Here is a 19,989-nt window from a genome sequence, read left to right as displayed (position 1 = left end):
TCGATCGGACGTGCATAAAAATCATGACCGAACGGAGGAATTATGAGGCTATAATACGACTAAAGGAAGACCAGAATGCAAACACAATAAGAAAAAGCCCTGCAGAATGGCTGGGTATGCATTAATACTTGAAATGTTTACAAAAGAGGGATTACAAAGATCAAGCTCTCAGCCTCATTCTAAGTAGTCTAACATGTCGTTAGGCAGAGTGGCTGTAAGCTTATCTCGACTTATGACTTTGCTTGTCACAGTAGTTGGCAAGTGGCCTCCCTCGGGAAGCTGTCCAATCGTCCCTTCGATCGCCAAGTCAAATAGGCGAAGGGCCCGATCGGTGAATCTGTCACAGAACGCATCCGAATGGAGGTAGACTTTCTTCATGGTTTCAAACCTGCTCCCATCGACGTCCTGGTAGATACGTAGTGCCGCCTGAGAGCCCTCCAGCTCATCCTTAGCGGTGGCTATCTGGTCCCAGAGGGACTTTTCTTCAGCCGAGCGACTGTTCCGCTCAGTCACCATAAAATCTTCGGCCTCCTTGAGCTTCTGGGCAAGCTTCCTGACCTCCTGGTTCTTCAACTTGAGATCGTTGATGGCCTGTTGCTTCCAGGCAGTGTCCGACTCTATCTTCTTATTGAATGTGGCAACTTGTTTTGTATTGAGACAACATCACCTCCTGGTCGACAGACTTTTTTCGCTCAGCCTCCAAAAGCTTGTTACTTTTCTCCATGTTGGCCTTTAGCTTCTCGACCTCGGAGATGGATGGCTCCTGGGAGGAAGAGGCGCCGCTCGAAACCTTGAGCTTCCTGAACTCATCCTCCAAATGAGCCAGCCTGTGGCACATGACCAGGCTCTCCACCCAGTACTGTAGGTAAACAAAAAAAGGTCACGAACAAAGGTAAGCGATGAAGTTATAATAAAGAACTTACACCGGTGGTCATATGGGTATGACTATTGTCCAAGGCGCTTGGAGGGAGCATCGCCGCCTGGTTTTGGGCATCCTCCTAGACTTCGGCGAGCTACCCCTAGATGAGGATCTAGTGCTTGGGGGTCCGGGACTGGGCGCTGTGACAGATCGTCGGTCGCTCAGAGCTGAGTGGGAGGAGGTCGCTGGACTAGAAGCCGGTAAGATCCCGCACCGTTGGACTACTACAGGCTTTGGTTGGGGCGGCAGGAAGGTCATGGGTGTTGCGGCCACAATCCCTTATGGTAGCTCAGCCAAGGAGGGCGTTCGATTGGACAATGATACCTCCACAGTTGCTTGGAGCGGAGCCAGAGTCGAAGTCTTGACCCTCTCGACCGATTGCACGACCGAGGTAGTAGAGCGCAAAGATGGCTCCCCTCGACACCTCTTGCGCTTGGTCAAGGGCATGTTGGAGGAGGCCGATCCCGAAGGCTCCTTGACGGGAATGACGGGTTGCCACTCCATCTGGAGTTATGAGCTCGGAGCATCCCCTCCGCTCGGCGCATAGCTAGCCGTGCCTTCGCCCACTTCCATGGGTGCTTCCTCTCTCAGCCTGAGTGGGTTTTCGTGAGAGTCGACTGGTTGCAGACCTCGGCTCATCAGCACTTCAGTGGCCACCGCCTTGATCGTGACGTCCGAAAGCTTCACTTTGTCGGCCATCCATGCTCGCATCATGACTCCGGCTGTAGAAGAAAAAGAAAGATCAGTTAGTATCAAAGGAAAAGGATAAAGTGGTTGCATATCTAGGCTGGTCGGCAACCTAGTGTGGATCAGACTCAAGCCAAAAATGTACAATACACCCTCCAACAATAGCTTGTGAATGCGATATTTCTGTCCCCAGGGCGTAGCACAGATGGGGAGTGCATGGTTCTGTGGCTGAAAGGTCCAGGGGTCGATCCCCGGGGTGTCACTGCCTGGGGTTAACGTCTCCGCCATGCACTTTCCACCTGTGTACCTGCATTTACCTCTCTCCATATCCATGGGACTGGCTCTAGGGGGGTCGCTGATGTGGCGGTTCCACATTTTTTATTTTGTGAATGCGATATTTCTAATCGGCCAGCATGGAAGTCGCATGGAGATAGTCTGAGCTACTCTTATATCGCTTCAGGTCGGGCTGAGGCGCCACTTCAAGTTGCCAATGGGTCGCGAATTCTAGTCGCTCGGGGAGACAAATGAAAAAGAAGTATTCTTTCTAGTATTTATTAGAGGTCGACATTTTGTCAAAGAAAACTAGGCCGACCTGAGACTAGAAAAGGAAGGTCACTGACTCAGATTGCTTGGGGTAGTAGAAGTAATGAAAGACTCGAGGAATAAGAGGGATGCTGTGCAGCCAGAACAAGATGGTGATGTCGCATAGTAGACGGAAAGAGTTCTGTACGAGTTGGGGGAAGGAGATGCGGAAGTATTTACAAATAGCGATAATGAAAGGATGGATGGGGAATCATAGACCGACGACAAAGTTGTCTACGAACAGAAAGATTGTGCTGGTCGGGGGATTATTGGGCCGATCGGATGGAAAGGGTAGAATGATCTCATGCCCGGGGGGAGTTCAAAGGCATTTTTCAAAGCCTCCGCGTCGCCCGCATCAAACCAGGACTCCATGGTGGTATACCAGAGTTCGAAAATGACGGTCGACGACTGTGAAGAACTTTCCGTGGCAAAAATAAAAGGAAAAATAGAGAGAAAAGATAGTGGGGGGAAGGAAAGGCAATCAAAAGAAACCCAAAGGGTCGCGGGAAGGCCACCGGAATAAAGTAAAAAAAGAAACAAAGGGGAAAGCTTACTGGAAAGGGAAGAGATCGTCGGGAAAGAAATGTAGGTGGTCATCGGAGCGAAGTGTGCAGAGGAGCAACAGTCGCCGGAAACATTGAGGAAGACACAAGTGCAGGCGAGAAGCCGACACTGCGAGTTTGTAAATGTTGCACTCGGCCTACCACAGCCGTCCGATCTAGGTCATGAAAACCTATGCAAAGATCCGACCATTGAATTTAAACTGCCAAACGTCGCCATCAGTACCTGTCACGTCAGGCGTGCGGCGGCTGCGGGCATGACATGTGGAATGCTACCATGGGTCGGCAATTAAGATTGGCATGGGAACCTACTCTACCTTAATGAAAAGGGAATTACACGCTTCCCAAGAAATTGAGGTGACGTTAGGCCAGCCTACGTTTGCCCAGGATAGACGGAGGAAAAAGTCTACAAGTGTAAGCCTTTGCTTGTCTGATCAGATCAAAGGAGCATTCTTATGACTGAGCGACCACCTTCAAAAGGCCGATCGGCAAGGCTCAGGCCTGGCCTGATCATTCCATACAAAAAGGAAGGCCGATCGAGATGGAATCTGTAGGAGGATCGGTGGCCGGCTTTAAGGGGGTTGGATAGCTAGGCCACCCCCAAATTGCTTTCTTCTCTACAAAAGATTAGTGTGTAGCGGAAATACAAAAACTAAGACAATGAAAAATCAAACAAGAATACAAATGCTAACATGCTTGATGTAACGTGGTTCGGAGATTGCTTGCTCCTACTCCACGACGTGTCCTTGAGGTGGACGAGCCCTTGATCCTTCGGTGGATCAGTCCCCGGCAATCTCCGGCTAGAGCGTCTCCTTCTCGGTGGAGCAAACCTCTCACAAGAATCTCTTCCTCTTTACAAGATGAAATTTAAGATTGGAGGAAGAGAAGATTTGGAAGCTTTTGGGCAAGACTAAGAGAGTTTACAATCAGCACCAGTAACCTCTTCTAATGCCCCAAGCTTCCTATAATTAAGAGGAGAGAGTTGATCAAGATATCAATTCAAACCCCGACACCAATCCACTGGTCCATGCACCAGTCGACTGATGTAGCCGTTAGACACAGCCAACGGCTCTCTACAGAAGCCTTTTCTGCCCAACGGCCATATACCAGTCGGCTGGTCCCATGACTAGTCGACTGGTCTTCACAGCCGACGAGCACAGAAGCATTCTGTGCTCTTCGTGAATTTGGACTAGTCGACTAGTACCTTACATTCACTCACTCTCATCCTTTCCAAGGTCCTTTGAAGCCCTCTTCCTCGGCCTTCATCCCTCAGATGCACCCGAGCCCGCGACTCCTCTCCGTGCCATCCTTCACATTATCTTGAAGTCCACTTCCCTCGACTCCACTCCATTGCTCCTCGTCTGGCGGTCCCTTGGATGTCTTCCACACCATCCTTCACCGACTCAAAGATCCGAGCCCTTGAATAAGCTTCCCACACTTGGTCGCACCAAGTTCCTCATGTGTTTCACCAAGTCCTGCAAGACTCAAACACATATCAAACACATATGAAAGTCTAACTTAAACTCTTGACACACATCAAAACCTAGGCTGATTGCACCAACAATCTCTCCCTTTTTGATGTGTGGCAATATGTTTAAGTTAGGCACAAATAATAACTTTGAAAATTACAAGCAACATGTAAACATGAAGCATAAAACCAAACTCCCCCTAAACATATGCTTTCTTCCTTAATTTTCAAGTTTTGCACACGAGTATGGGAATAAAGGTTTCTAACTTAAATTTACCCATTTCTCCCCCTTTGACACCATCAAAAAGATTGTACCAAACAATCATACACTATATGGCATCAAGTATGACCAAAAATTTGATCTCAGAAAATAACAGTATGCTTGAATGCTGGTACCAGTTGACTGGTACCTGACACAATCGACTGGTACACTCTGAAATTGAATTTCAGCCTTTTGCAGCCAACTTAAAAAATTCATAAAAAATTTCAAAAAAATTGAAAAAAACATGAAATTTTGAACACATATTTCTTATTAGGTCCTATAACTAGGAAAAATATATGTCCATAAAAATTCATCATATTTTTGAAAATTTGACCAAATCTAAAAAGAACCTTGAAAACATGAAAGTTTGTATCAATTTTAAACTTTGTTTTGAATTCATATGTTTCAAAATAATTATACTACAGTAGATAAAACATAGAATTGTTTTCAAAACATTTAAAATATTCAACTATGATCTATGGGCAAGATGTCCATTAATTAAACATTTGTTTTCCCCATAGTTAGTCTATAATCACTAAAATTGATACATTTTATAACTCATCAAAATGCCATAAGCATAAGTGAATTATTTGTATCATCATAAGATCTCACATTTATGGTTATAAAATAATGCAAATCATTGTGAGATAAAGGTAACCTCTACTTAGCCCTTTTGATCATGAATTTCTTATCAAGACTAAGTGCTCCCCCTTAAGGTCTCAAGTCAACCATTTTTCAAGGATTTGAATTATGATTTCCATGGTTGACTTGACCTAAAATCCTCTAACCCTTGAGGATTGATTTTAGTACCCAATAAAAATTCTTTCTAATTGAGTTAACCAAATATTCCTCGAGGATCCATTTTCTATCTATAGTTTTGGTTTTTGATTGCCCCTAGCAAGTAGACAATGATAGGTCTTTTCATTGTTGGGTTCATTGTATCCTAACCCATTTTTCTTAAAACTTGCCCTTTGGCTCCCAATAATCATATTTAGGATTTTAGAGCCAATTTCAAATTTTCTAAGGGCTTCGCTAAGGTATTCTACCTTTTCCCTTAGTTTCCTATTTTCCTCTTCTAGACATGAAACATTTGAACTTGAAGACAAAGAAACATGCATATCATTTTCCTTAAGAGTCATGGATTCTAATTTTTCTTCAAGGCAAACAATATCATTTTTCAAAGACTTATTTTTCCTTTTTACCTTGAACAAATCCTCATTAGTACTTTTAATAATCTTAATTAAAACATGGGGAGGAAGATTATATACCTTACTTATCAAGAAGTCCGAATCCGAAGTTTGACCTCCCCCTTCACTTGAGCTCCCTTCTTCATCTTCACTGGAGCTCCTTCCTTCTTCCCTTTCGGATGAGGTGGAGGCAATGTCATCAACTCCCATTAATGCAAAGTGGGAGACATGATGTTCTTCTTCCTCCGATGATGATGGATCATCCCATGTAGCCTTTAGGTTTTTAACCTTTTTCCATTTTTCTTTTGACTTCTTCTTCTCTTCCTTCTTCTTTTCTTCTTTCTTCTTCAAGAGAGGACAATCATCCCTCATGTGTCCTTCTCCTTGGCAATTATAGAAAATGACCTTCCTATTTCTACTTTTGCCCCTTGAACTTCTCCTAGCATGTGATTTGTTAGTAGAAAAAGATTTAAATGCTTTTCTCATTTTTATTACCATATACGCCTCTTGATCACTATCCATTGAGGTGCTTGATTCTTCGGAGTCGGAGGATGGTGGGGATGAAGACTTCTTCTTCTTACCCTTTCCCTTGTTTACTGTTCGCTATCCGCAAGTGTACGGAAATGTCGCAAGTAATATAAAAGATTATCATATCCACAGGGACTGGAATAGGCACTAGAAATATCTCAAAGTGAATTAGCTAAACAACTAATCAATTGGGTTCAAATGCTAAGGATGAAAAACAAATCTAAAATGAAAGATTAATAGACAAGAGTTTGAGGGTTTGAGTTATGATAAAGGGAGGTTCTAGGAGTTTTGGTTTCTTTGTAAGATCTCTTGAATGTATAGGATTTACGAATTCTTATTCCTCAATTGTCTAATATTTGTAGAAGGTTGCCGGTTCTCTCTTGCAATAGATAACCGGCTTAGGACTGAAAGTGTACCTAAATGTGATCAATTAGATATGAACCTATGTTGTCCTTACACAGGATTGCACCTATTACTATGCTTCCCTCGGATACCAACATAGAAGTTCATAGCTTCTTAACCCATAAAGATACAAGGATTGAATCATAAAATCTATCATACCCTCTTGAATATTCTCATTTCCCCTTCAAGGTTATCTCTTAAACGTCCTTACACGGCCTTGCACCTATCACATGGATCCCTCAAAAAATCAAGTGAGAGTTAATCTCTACAAAGTCTATAAGATATCCAAACAATCAATCAAGAATGAGAATTAAGCCCTAATCACAATTAATCATTCAAGATCCAATCGATACAAACTAGGCAACATTATAGAAATAAAGAAATGACAAATCCATAAGAGTTTACATCAATTTATCTCACAAATACTCCCTCCATCCTAGAACAAATAAATCTACTCCATAAAACGAAGGAAGAAAACCAAAGATAAGAAGATTACAAGCATTCTTCAATCCCAATCCAAGAAGAGGAAAGAAAGAAAACTTATCTACAATATAGCTCCATCTTCGGATCCAATCCTCGCTTCCGGAGTCAAATTCGCCAAGATCTCCCTTTAGATTGCCCAAAAATCCTCCCAAGAATGGGAGGAATCCACCAAATCTTCCTTTCTCCCAAAGGGGAGAAGATCCCCTTTCAAATCTCCAAGGAGGCTTTAAATAGAGGGAGGCTTTTGGGCGCCACACGACCCCGAGGCATGGCCGTGTGAGGTTCACACGGCCAGAGCCTTTCCTCCTCTCTTCCATCTATACACGGCCGTGTGTGGTACACGGCCATGGACAACTCCCATCAAAACCTCCAAGCACAGCCGTGTAAATCCACATGGCCTGGACTGCCCCAACTTCTGGAAACCTGGCACGACCGTGTGGTACACATGGCCAGAACACTTTTAAGCGTTAGGAACCCTGCACGGTCGTTTGATGCACACGGCCAGGGTCTTCTTGGTCTCTGGAAACCTTACACGGCCATGTAGATCTACACGGTCATGTAAGGATTGAACTCTGATTTGCTTTGAAACTTGGCACGGCCGTGTGAGGTTCGCACGACCAGGCCTTCTTCCTTTGCTGTTGCTGCCACACGACCTCTGAACTCCACACGGCAAGAGCTCCCTACCAATGCAGGACCGTGTTTGGTACACGACCAGGTGCCTTCTCGCTTGCTTTGCTCATAAGTTTTATCCAAGAATGCAGAATCTTCACCGAATTTGACTCCTGTGTACAGAAAATGCACAAAAGCAGATCTCCGAACAAAAAGAGTAAATATGCTAAAAGGAAAACTGAAAGTACAAAAATGCATAGATCAAGCATGCTCAAAATATGTAAATGTGCGTCAAAACATGCATAAAAGTATATAAAATCTACGCACATCATACCCCCAGACTTAAACCTTTGCTTGTCCTCAATCAAAATGCTGCAATCTAAATTCATATGTTCTACAACGCATTCATAAACCCTAATGCACTTTCCTAACTCTATCAAAGAGTTCCACTAACAAGCATATTCATGGAAACAAATCAAGTATGGCTTAAGCTTAAGTAGCCTATGCACAGTGTAAAAGTAACTCAAAACCCTTCAAGTTTCAATCTATGTCCTAGTCAAGTCATCATCAAATTTGAATTCCTAATGTTTCCGGTGAAAGACAAGTAACCAGTGATAGGCACTTACTTGCCACTCACTTGGTTCATATTTCTCAATCAACCCAAGGTCTCAAAGGTGTGCTCAATCTCTAGAGAAGCTAAGCAGTCATTTCCCCAGTAACCTAACTCGGTCTCAAAGGAGTGACTTGCTAGATTCCACTCACGACAACTGTTTTTTATATCCCATATTCACTTTTTTTTCCATTGCTTTTTTTTTTCAATTTATTTTTTCATAAGCATTTGCATTGTGAAAATCTTATTTCACAAGTGTACTTTTAGCACAAATGTTGGGATATTTTGATTTTTCCAAATGAGCTTTCATGAGTTGAGCCTCATCTAGTAACCAAAATGAAGTTTGAAAAATCACCATGGAAACCAAGTACTAAGCAAACAAGATGAATCATGACTATTTCAATGATATCAACCATTCAAGAATCAAGTCAAAGTGTAGTGAAGGTAAGATTCTTAAGGTCAAGACAAGACTAAAGCTCATCTCCATATGATTCTTATCTTATTTCATGCTACCCAAGATAGAGAAAAGAAGTACATAAAGCTTACTACTAGCATCATTTACAACATCATGAATCTAGATAATGAACGTGCTAGTATTTTATCTTGAAGACAAGAAAGCATAAAAGTGAAGATTGATGTTCTCAAGATGTTTGCCAAAATTATTTCAAAAGATAATCAAATGACTATCAAAACATTCACTCAAGCAAGACAATCAAAATAGAATGCAAAACAAAAACTACACATGCAGAAGACAAGAAAACAATCAAAAACTGAAACAAAAAGAAATCAGGTTTGACACCCCCCTAGACTTAAACTTTTCATCGTCCCGATGAAATCAATATGGTGGAGGTGGAGGGGGAGGGGGATGAGGAAAAGGGTGCCTACGACATGGCTGACCAACGGGGAAACTAGGGAAACCTGGAGTTTCACTCAGGACTATATGATACTCAAACAAAGCATCAACTTGTTGGCTAGTGACACTCATGCTTTGCATAAAGTCTCTCATTCTAGCTTGATCAGTATCATAATCCTGGACAAATTCGGCCACTTGACCCTGAAAATTTCTTGTGAACTGGAAGTGCTCTTATACTTCTCTAAACTGATTATCTGATAAAGAGAAGCGACCTTCCAACATTCTTCGTTGGGCATCATGCTTCTCATGGAGCGATTCTAGAGAAGTACGGAAATCAGAAAAATCAAATCTGGAGGAACCCGTACCGTAAGCAAAAGAATGCCTAGCAAGATTCGGATGTCCGGAAGGCTGCGGGTATCCAGATATTGAAGGTTCAATGCGTGGCTCTGTGTCTCCGGATATAGAGGGAACATATTCGTGATCGATATCGGTGATTACCCAATTAGCAGGGTTACGAATAGACGTTCGTCCGAGACAAGGGAGAGGTAGAGGAAAACCATTCCTCCTAGGAAATGCAAACCCATTCTCATCCTGAACAATCATTTTCATGGCAAGACATGCATCAATTTCTATCATATCATTGCCATGAATTATTTCCAACCCATCTAAATCAAGATCTAAATTATAAGTTATTCGGGTAATCAATCCACCAAAGACAATTGATCCCGATGATGCCCTTGCGGCTCTTAACAAGGTTTGTACAAAATAAAAACTAGAATCGAAATCGACCTTATGAAGCATGGCCCATAAAGCATAAAGCTCTATATTTTCACTACAACAAAAACATTAAAAGACAACGGTTAAAAACCGTTGTCGTAGGCCCTTTAAAACCGTTGTAATTTGCAGTGTTATTAAAAGTGGAGGGCTACGACAACGGTTTTAAATCGTTGTCTTTGAATGAAAAGACAACAGTTTTACAACGGTTTTAAACCGTTGTCTTTGAATGAAAAGACAACGGTTTAAAACCGTTGTTATTTAGAGCATTTTTAATAACGTAACACTACCAATTACAATCGTTTTTGGGGCTATGACAACGGTTTTTAACCGTTGTCTTTAAGGGTGATAGACAATAATAACGGTTTTAAACCGTTGTCTTTTAAATTATTATCTTTTAATACCAATATATCATATTTCAATTTAAATATATAATAAAGAATCATAATCAAGAAAGAATATTCTCCACATCAATATCATTCAAAATGTTAGTTATTCAAGAATTACAATAACAAAAGAAGAAACATATCTCATGTTCAAATAAAATTATCCCATTACAAATAAACTTCCATGGAAAACCACATATTGCATATCTGCTAAAGTGCAAACTGTATTGAAAAGAAGCTTCGGCCTTTCCTTACACCGTATTGTGACCACAGAATAATCCTTGTCAAACCAATTGACAATAGTAACCTTTGTCCAGCAATTCTTGTTCCCACTATCTTCTTCAGACCTCTTATAATCCCTATCATCGAGCATCAACTGGTGAAGCCTTCTCTCTGTGTTAGTGATACCCATGGAAACCGCAGTCTTGGCTCCCCTATGCCTGTTGTTCCCTTTTAGCACATTGCAAAGTAGTTGTTTGATTCTAGAGAGTCTTTGAGGATCAGTTATAGCTGAATTCTTCTCGTCGGTCACCTGCATAACTGCTACGTCTCGAGTGTTGTGTGTCCAGACCTCAGCACTCACCACATTGCATTTAAGATCAGTAAGAACAGCACTAGCTTCAGAGAGGAGGCCAAGCCGATCTATCCCTGTCAGCTCGATGGATGTGTGATTGGAAGAAGGTTTGAGATCTACATATCTCCTTCGCGAAGGTACAGCAGAAGAACCTTCCCCTATGGACTATAAAACAACTCTTGGGCATTTCGGACGCTGTGGTACATAACGAAATAAGAGAATGCAGGAAGATGGAATTGAAATAAAATACCGTTTGAATGCACTCCTTTATATTATCAAGGTCCTTTTGTCTTTCAATTTTCTTCAGCAAGTTGTCCAAGTTATTTATGATCAAAAGAGACAAGTTTCAAAAATCTTGAACAATTCACTTCAGCAAGTTGAAACTGAAACTAGTCACCAATCCTGTCTGGTAGGATTGGATGGACTCTGGTTAACCTAGAATTTTCACAAGTTTAACTTGGAAAGAATAGTCAGACCTCCAAGTGAAACCATAGTCCAGATTTTTCAATACAAGGGTCTTAACAATTTAAAGAATAAACTCATTGAAAGAAAAAAAACACACCTTTTGGTTAAAATTCCCCTTGATGGAATAAAGTCCTCTCCATTGCCAACTCTGAGCTACAACATTTGCTTTAGTTGTCATAAATAACCTCAAATAATACGTAAAAGTATAAATACAAAACATAAAACCATACCCGGGGAGGCTGTAATACTATGCCTCCTACTTGAGTAAAAGCAGTGACAATGCTAATGCCACATGCATATAGGAGTGGGTTAGGATCATAATTATTGAACCTTAAAGCCTATCATCGAAGGATAAGCATGAAAAAATAGCATATAGGTCATACCAACAAAACCAATCTTAAAGATCGACACATACCTCACTGAGGACACTCATTCGTTGTTGAGGCTTCAACCTTGACTTTTCCACCAGGGAAGCTCATTGAAATGTTGACAGTGATTTGGTATATCTTTGCAGTGAAATGCTTCATTACATATGGTTCAAAAATTCTTCATTACAGCGATTTGGTATATAAAAGCAGCTTCTCCTAGTTCTTAAAATAATGCTTCATTACATATGGTTCAAAAATTCTTATAAACCAATTGATTGCAAAATGCTGACAAATACTGAAACAACACAACCCGGAAAAACTCACATTTCATCTTTGCAAGGCTTGTCACTTATCCCAATGATTTTAAATTCTTGATTTGTATGAGTTGTCTTCACTCTCGAATTTTCAAAGCTCTTCTAGCCTAGCAACAACAAACAGTGAAAAAATAATCTTAGTAGACATAATATGAAGAATGAAACAAGCAAGCTAAAACAAGTTGTCTTAATAGGTATATTATATATAGGCATTCAATAACCTAGAAAATAAAAATAAAGAACAAATTCTTAATCACCTTGTTCCAGTCCAGTTGGTATGCATCCTTGATATTTTGATTTGTAAGTAGAAAATCAACCACTAGTCCAGAACACACAGTCATAGTAGTAGAGGCATCTATATTCAACAAATAAGAAAGATAATAATATTTTTAAAACAATAAAGTTTTTAGGAAGACTTATGAGTACTAAGTAACAGTAGTATAAACAAGAAGACATCTATAATGTCTTCTTTATGGGAAGACTTATGAATATTAAGTAACAGTAGTCTCAGTTTTTGAAACAAACTGTATCAAACAATGGAAGGGAAGGGAAGGGAAGGGAAAAAATGTTACCGGAAGGGAGAGTTTTGTGGTTGTGGCCACTACTAACAGAAGAAATACAAAAGAAGACTAATAGTAAACTAGAATTATCCATTGACTAATAGTAAAAGAAGACTAATAGTAGACTAATATAATAGTAAATCCCTCTTATTTCCTTCCTTGAAGTCCTCTATTTGTTGCAGTAGCCAGTATCTTCTTAGAATAGCCCTTATAGCTACTCTACTGTATATTCATTTCTTGTCTTTTATCCTGTGTAACTTCGTTGGTGCCCTTCAATGACTTTATTTGATGTAGTTGATTATCTTCACTGGATCTCTAGCATTCCCGTGACTCAATATCTCATTCACAAAGTGACTATATTTCTTCTCTCTTTGTCTTTGAGATTTGTGCCTTGTTCCCTGTGTACCATTTGTCGAGAGCTCCAGGATTATCCATTGACATTGCACCTATAATTGGTTGCTTCTTTTTCATGTGCTTGATTGGACTGAGCATCTTTACTATTAGTTGCACTTCTAGTTTGCTACTTCTCTTCATGTGCTAGAATATACGATACAAAAGAAGACTGTTTGCTGCAACAGAAGAAATACAAAAGAAATATGCAGAGGCAGGAATTTCCACTTGTACTCCAAGCCAAATTGTGGTTAACTAGCATACATATATGATAATTAACTGTATGAAAGATAATTCATTTATCTCACAAGGATCATATATGCTAAGAATCCTACATAGTTGTAGTGTTTTTTGCTACAAAGAGTTAGGTTCAATGAATTTGAGTGGTTAGTGCAAATCAAGTACAACATCTCATAGAAGATTAAAGCGTTCCACAGTATTGTACTCTTCTCAATGGTTGCTCGGAGATAAGATAAGGAAATGACTTACTAGATAATCTAAAAGGATAACCATATATAAACAACTTCCGTCCTTGCACTTGTGAATTCTGGAATTCCAAGCTCTAATCTTTTGGTGATGTAAATTTAAGAAATCAGCAAATGTAATACAAATAAAGAGTAAATCTAAATTACTTTTGCACCGTATAAAGTGTGATATATATAACCATTCATACTGGAACTTAGACAATATATGTACATTTATATATGGAGATGTAGTGTCGATGCTGATCTGCCACAGACCAAAATAACACCACTGCGTTTCTATATTTTATTGAACAATTTTCCACATATAACCTCTGAACATTAAAACCACTAGTCCAGGTCAATAAAATTTTTAGGATTGTTTTAAAAAAATAATTGTCTCACAAGAATGTTAATACAGTCTGACCGGGCTGTTGTTTTGATGTTGACACTGATTTAAGTTTGTATCAGATATTAATTAAACTCAGACTGATTAATGATCAAGGTTGATCATGTAGAGAGGAAAAGTCCAAGTACGGATACTTGGCACGCGAAGTCGGAGAGGGTTCGGCAGCTCGTTCTCCGGACTAGGTCAGAGAGGGCTCGGTAGCTCGTTCTCTGGACCGGACGAAGTCGGAGAGGGCTCGGCAGCTCGTTCTCCAGACTAGGTCAGAGAGGGCTCGGTAGCTCGTTCTCTGACCCGGACGTGGAAGTTGGAGAGGGCTCGGTAGCTTGTTCTCCAGACTAGGTCAGAGAGGGCTCGGTAGCTCATTCTCTGGACCAGGAAGATGTTAGGGTTTAGGGCTGGGAAGCTCTAAAATCAACAGAGGCATTGGATCGGTCTGTTGATCGATCCAGTGATACTTTGGCTATCTGGATCGGTCTATCGACCGATCCAGTGATACCTTAGTTATATGATCGGTCTCGTGACCGATCAGTAACCACACAGTAGCTCTCTGTGGGTTATCTGATCGGTCTGGTGACTGATCAGTAAGAAGCGATGTGATTCAGAACAATAGGGGGATCGGTCTGTGGACCGATCCACCTATAGGCTGATCGGTCCACAGACCGATCAGCATCATCCCAGACTGATCAGGATGTGTCCTGATCGGTCCAGAGGGCTATGGATTGGTCTGTTGACCGATTTATAACGATGTCGTTTGTCTTCTGCTGTTTCTATGTGATTTCTGATTCATCTGATCTAACCATCTGCTGTAAGCTTTTTGAGTTACAGGTTTCAGGTGTTGTGCTAATGCTTAAATTCAAATTAAGCTCCATCAGAAGAATAAGACCAAGTGCTCTTTCTGCTGGTTTCGCTGCAAATGGTGCAATTGGAGCGTCAACGTTCACTGGCTGCGATCAGTTGGCAACAGCTTAACTCTTGCTTATTGGTTCGAGCTCAGAGACACCAGTGAAGACCATGGATGGTATTGGTGTGAGTTCAGAGAACCAGATGAGGAGGAAGAGTGATTGGCGACGCCTGAGTTGGTCGCAGTGATTCGATACAGGTGACAGTGATTCGGCTCTGGCTGAAGACAGTGAGAAAGCAGAGGAATAAGAAGAAGGAAGAAGAGAGGTTTGAGAGAGGATTTTCAAAAAAAAAACTCTCTGTCGATCAAGCAAGAGTGCTGTGTTTTTGAGCTCTTGGCTGAGGAACTTCTTCTTTCTTTGCGCTTTGCTTTCATCGTGGCTGTAAGTTTATTGTTCATTCCTTTTAGCCACTAAACTCTGTAAGTCTTGTTCTTCATTTCAAATCTTTTCTGAGACTTTGTGGAGAGGTTACTCCACCGAGAAGGAGAAATACTTAGCCGGAATCTGTCCGGGGTGTGATCTATCGAAAGATCAAGGGATCGTCCACCTTACGGATATGCCGAGGAGTAGGGGCAAGTTATCCCCGAACCTCGTACATCCTTATTGTGTTAGTGGTGGGTTGTTTCTTTTCCTTGCATCAGTTTTCCTTTTGCTTATTTCCGCTGTGCTAACAAACTTTTGTGAGGAGATTAATTGAGTTTTTAGAGGAGGCTATTCGCACCCCCCCTCTCTAGCCATCCGAAGGTCCTAACAAAGAAGACATTCCCTAAAAATGTATTAGGGAATGTCCTCATACGGTTCGGCTATTCAACCTATTTGCTGTGGAAGTTGAGCAGAGGAAGAATTAATCTACCTGAAGGAGCGCCTTGATGACTTCTAGAGTGAGGATGGATTCCAACACGGGATCCTTCTGAAGGGAGATCAAAACATCCACGAAATCTTTCTCATCATGCGACGACACTCGCTCTTCATGTTCCTTGATAACCTGATCCAGCAGATCGTCCCACCTCTTATTGTTCTTCTTCACTCGCGCCACCTTGCCGAGCAACCAATCCACCCAACCGAGCCACGGGAGGTAATCCCCGAGATTAATCTTGGCCAGCAGCACCGAGTTCTCTGAGATGAACTTCGAGAACAACCCTTTCCTCCCTTCAAACTTCTTCCCCGTGACCATCCGACACAGGATGTCATTGGAGAAGGCAAACAGGATGGCTGACATGTCGATCTCCGCTGCCGATCCACGGGAGAAGATGGCGGCAACCATGGTGGCCACCTCCTGCTTGCGAACCAGAGCGTAGGACTGTACCATCTTGGGGCTCAGCTGGTGGAGAGTGCATATCTGGCGGCGTTGCCTCCACTCGTCGCCGTAGGGGGCGAAGGCCATGTCACTCAGCCATCGAGAAGGATGCGGGTGACGATGGTGGAGGAGCGGCTGGCACAGATGTGATTGTGGGTGCGGAGGACATCCCGGGCAGCGTCGGGGGAGGAGACGACGAGGGTCAGGACGCGGTCGAGGCGGAGGCAACGCCTAGAGCCGTATGAGGAGAAAGATCGTATGAGGAGAGAGGTTTAGGGTTCGGGTAGGCTAAGGGGGGAAAATAGTGCGCCAAAAATTTTTCGGAGAGAGGGAAGCAAACCACTGCTACAACAAAAACGACGAAGGGAGAAAAACAGCAAAAGAATAAAGTCAAAGACAACGGTTTATTAAAACTGTTGTCTTTAACCCCTAAAAAAGCGTTTAAAGACAACAGTTTTAGAAAACTGTTGTAAAAGGTGTTGTTGATTTTACAAAAAGTCGCTCAACAACAACGGTTTTTACAAAACTGTTGTCTCTTATTTTTTTCAGGCGCTCAAAGACAACGATTTTGCCAAAAACCGTTGTCTTTTACCAAATTAATAACAGTTCCTTCTAAAACCAATGTCTTTATGGTGTTGTCTTTTAACAATTTTGTTGTAGTGTTTTAACTACCCCATCACTCTCTCCCCTACCAAAAATAGTTTTTGCTCATAATTCTATGTAGGTACCTAAAAATGGGGTTTTGCATATGAGAAGTCTTAGCTCTTGAAGGCTCATAAGGTACGGTTGATCCAATCCAGTTAATGCATTCCAAAAATGATTCCAATTAAACCTTGAATCAAACCTACGAGGGCTACCGGTAGACAATCCAAAATAAGAATTAAAATCACTAAATGTCCATTGAAATTCTTGATTCATCAATCTAAATGAAAATTTTCCAATATAATCATCCTCGTTAGTAAAATGGACATCTAATGAACTTAAAAACTCCAAAACAAGACGAGGATATATAGGCAAATTTGTGTACATAATATCACCCCACTCTAAAAACCCAATCAACAAATCTACATCTTCCCTAATTCCAAACATATCAAGAACAGTTGGGTCCATATACCGAGTACACACAATCTTTCTATTGACAAGAATTGCAAATCTAGTAATTTGATCATCATTTCTAAATACAATGTTGAATTCATTGTCATTACCTTCGTTGCGTAATGTCCTCTTTCCTTTGCCCTTCATCGGTTGTTTTCCTTTATCCCTAGATGGTTCCTTCTCTTTATCTCCACTGGATCCACCACCTCCTTTACGAAGTTTCTTCAAAAAATTGGACATCTTGTTGAGTTTAGATGAGGGAAGGGACTATTTAGGGTTAGAGAAGTAAGATCTCAAAGAAACAAATTTTTTGAAGAACAAGATCTGAGGTTAGGAGAACAAAGATCTTGAGTGTTGGAGAAGAAAAGAATCTAGATCTAAGAGAGTTTGAGGAAAAAGGTTGAAGAAAAGAGGGATTTTAAAGAGATTGAGAGAAAAGAAGATGTTTTAAGAGAGGTGGGTGTGTGCGGGACACGGCCAAAACCTGGCCGTGTAAGGAGAACACGGCCTCTTAAGGGCTTCTCCACACGGGTCGTGTAGATCTACACGGCCCCTCCCTTTTCCTCCTCGGCTTTACTCACACGGCCGTGTCTGGGACACGGCCACATCCTTCTTCTTCTCGGCTTTCTCCACACGGCCGTGTCTGGAACACGGCCTTCTGAGTTCTCTTCTCTGGATTTGGCACATGGTCGTGTTTGGTACACGGTCGATGCAAGCTTTTGCTCTGATTTCTCCACACGGCCGTGTCTGGAACACGACCAAAGAACTCTCCTTCTCTGGATTCTTCGCACGGTCGTGTCTGGTACACGGCCATGCTCCCTTCCTTCTCTGCAGACTTCACACGGTCGTGTCTGGTAGACACGGCCAGATCCTTTTCCTTCTCTGCATCCTTTGCCTGGCCGTGTACAGTACACGGCCATGCCCTGTTTTACTCCATTTGATGTTTATTCTCCTAATCCACTTCTCCAATACTTCCATGCCCATGAAGAAGTCATGGCCAGCTCATGGAAGTAGATTTCAACCTGAAAACAAAACTAAAACATAGTGAAAACAAACTAAAACACAACAATGAATTTATTCTAACTAAAAGAGTCAATCTGGAGGACGAGGTTCAGAAAAATACAACCTTTGTACCTCTTCTAATTCCATACCATGAATATATTTTTTTAAGCATTGACCATTTACCTTAATTATCCCAAGCTCTTTTTTCCAAATATCTACAGCCCCAAAAGGATAAACCTTCTTTACCTCAAATGGACCCGTCCATCTTGACTTAAGCTTCCCTGGAAAAAGCTTTAATTTTGAGTTGAACAATAAAACTAAATCTCCTACATTAAAATCTTTACGAAGAATGTGTTGATCATGTCATTTCTTCGTCCTTTCCTTGTAAGATTTAGCATGCTCATATGCATCCATCCTTAATTCATCAAGCTCATTTAACTGAAGCTTCCTTTTCTCCCCTGCTTCCTTTAAATCCATGTTCAAATTTGCAATTGCCCAATAAGCCTTATGTTCTAGCTCAACTGGAAGATGGCAAGGCTTTCCATAAACTAACCGAAATGGAGTCATTCCAATGGGAGTTTTATAAGCAGTATGATATGCCCATAAAGCATCATCTAATTTTAGTGCCCAATCCTTTCTTAAGGTGGATACGGTCTTCTCTAATATGGATTTAATCTCCCGGTTAGATATCTCTGCTTGACCATTAGTTTGAGGATAATAAGGTGTTGCTACTTTATGCTTCACTCCATATTTTCTGAGTAAATTTTCAAACTGTTTTTCTGTAACACCCCTAGAAAGCCTAGATAAAGTAAGGGCAATGAGAGTACGAATGTAATGAAAAGAATGTGTAGATAGTCTACGTTGAATGTTACGATGGGAAGGATTTAGATGATTATGAAAGAAAATAAAGTTGAGAATATAAATCATCTATGCATGATTTATAATGTATGGAATTAATGTAGACAAAAGGAAGAAATATGAATACATGTATGAAATATTTATGCATAATGCATAATAGGGTAATATATGAATTATTATGTACAAAAGAAAATAAAACGTTAGAAGAGAGATTGAACCTTGGATCTCATGTAAGGAACATGTATAGGATACCAAAGGGGATAGGAGAATTATTGATAAGGAGAGAGAGGACTAAGTAGTTAAGAATAAGAAAGGATTCTTTTTACTAAAAAGGAAAAGGGAGTAAAAAGAAGTAAAAATATACATAACCAAGTTTTGATCCTTGGTTCTCTTGTGGATACATGCATGTGTTAACCAAGTGGGATAGGAGAGGATATTGTAAGAGGAGAGATAGGAATTTTAATTAAAGGAAAGAAAAGAGAGAAATTAAGGGAGAACTCAAGAAGCATCTTCTCTAGAATATTCTTAACATTAAGAAGAGAAGTAAATAAGGAGGATGAATCAAGACAAGTTTCCTCCCCTCATTTTAGTATAAATAGGCATGGAGGGGTGACTTCAACTTCATCCTCACTCACTTTCCTCCTCTCCTCCCTTGGGTGCCGAAAACCCTCTCCCTTCCTCCTTTCTTCTTCTTGTTGCCGAGCAACACAAGAGGAAGAAACCTCTTCTTCCTCCTCACTCCCTCCCTCTTTTCTTTCTTGTTGTTGCCGAGCAACACAAGAGGAAGAGGTCTCTTCTCCCTCCTCCTCTCCACCAAAAGACCTAGCCACTCTTCTCCTCCATTGGTGCCGAGCAAGCAAGCAAGGAAGAAAGGTCCCCAAGCAAGTTCTCAAATCTAGGAAACTTAAGCGAAGAAGGTAAGCTTCCCCTCACCTGTGGTACAAGGCTTTTATGTGATTTTCGGATTTATAAGGATTAGAAAAC

General features: G+C 41.2%; 1 protein-coding gene across 1 annotated transcript; it reads right to left on the bottom strand.

Moving 5' to 3' along the window:
- Window positions 1–174: 174 nt before the first annotated feature.
- LOC121995210 (cytochrome P450 71A23-like) lies at window positions 175–16,137 on the bottom strand. The gene is made up of 3 exons (XM_042549012.1): window positions 15,607–16,137; window positions 668–859; window positions 175–621 (listed from the first exon to the last, which is right to left on the bottom strand). The coding sequence occupies exons 1-3, from the start codon at window positions 16,135–16,137 to the stop codon at window positions 175–177; spliced, it is 1,170 nt and encodes a 389-aa protein (XP_042404946.1).
- Between the last annotated feature and the right edge of the window lie 3,852 nt (window positions 16,138–19,989).

The sequence above is a fragment of the Zingiber officinale genome, chromosome 6A (assembly GCF_018446385.1).
Source record: "Zingiber officinale cultivar Zhangliang chromosome 6A, Zo_v1.1, whole genome shotgun sequence".
In the NCBI taxonomy this organism is placed as follows: Eukaryota; Viridiplantae; Streptophyta; class Magnoliopsida; order Zingiberales; family Zingiberaceae; genus Zingiber; species Zingiber officinale.
Note: the sequence above shows the minus strand (reverse complement) of the source record. Positions and strands in the feature narration are given on the sequence as shown.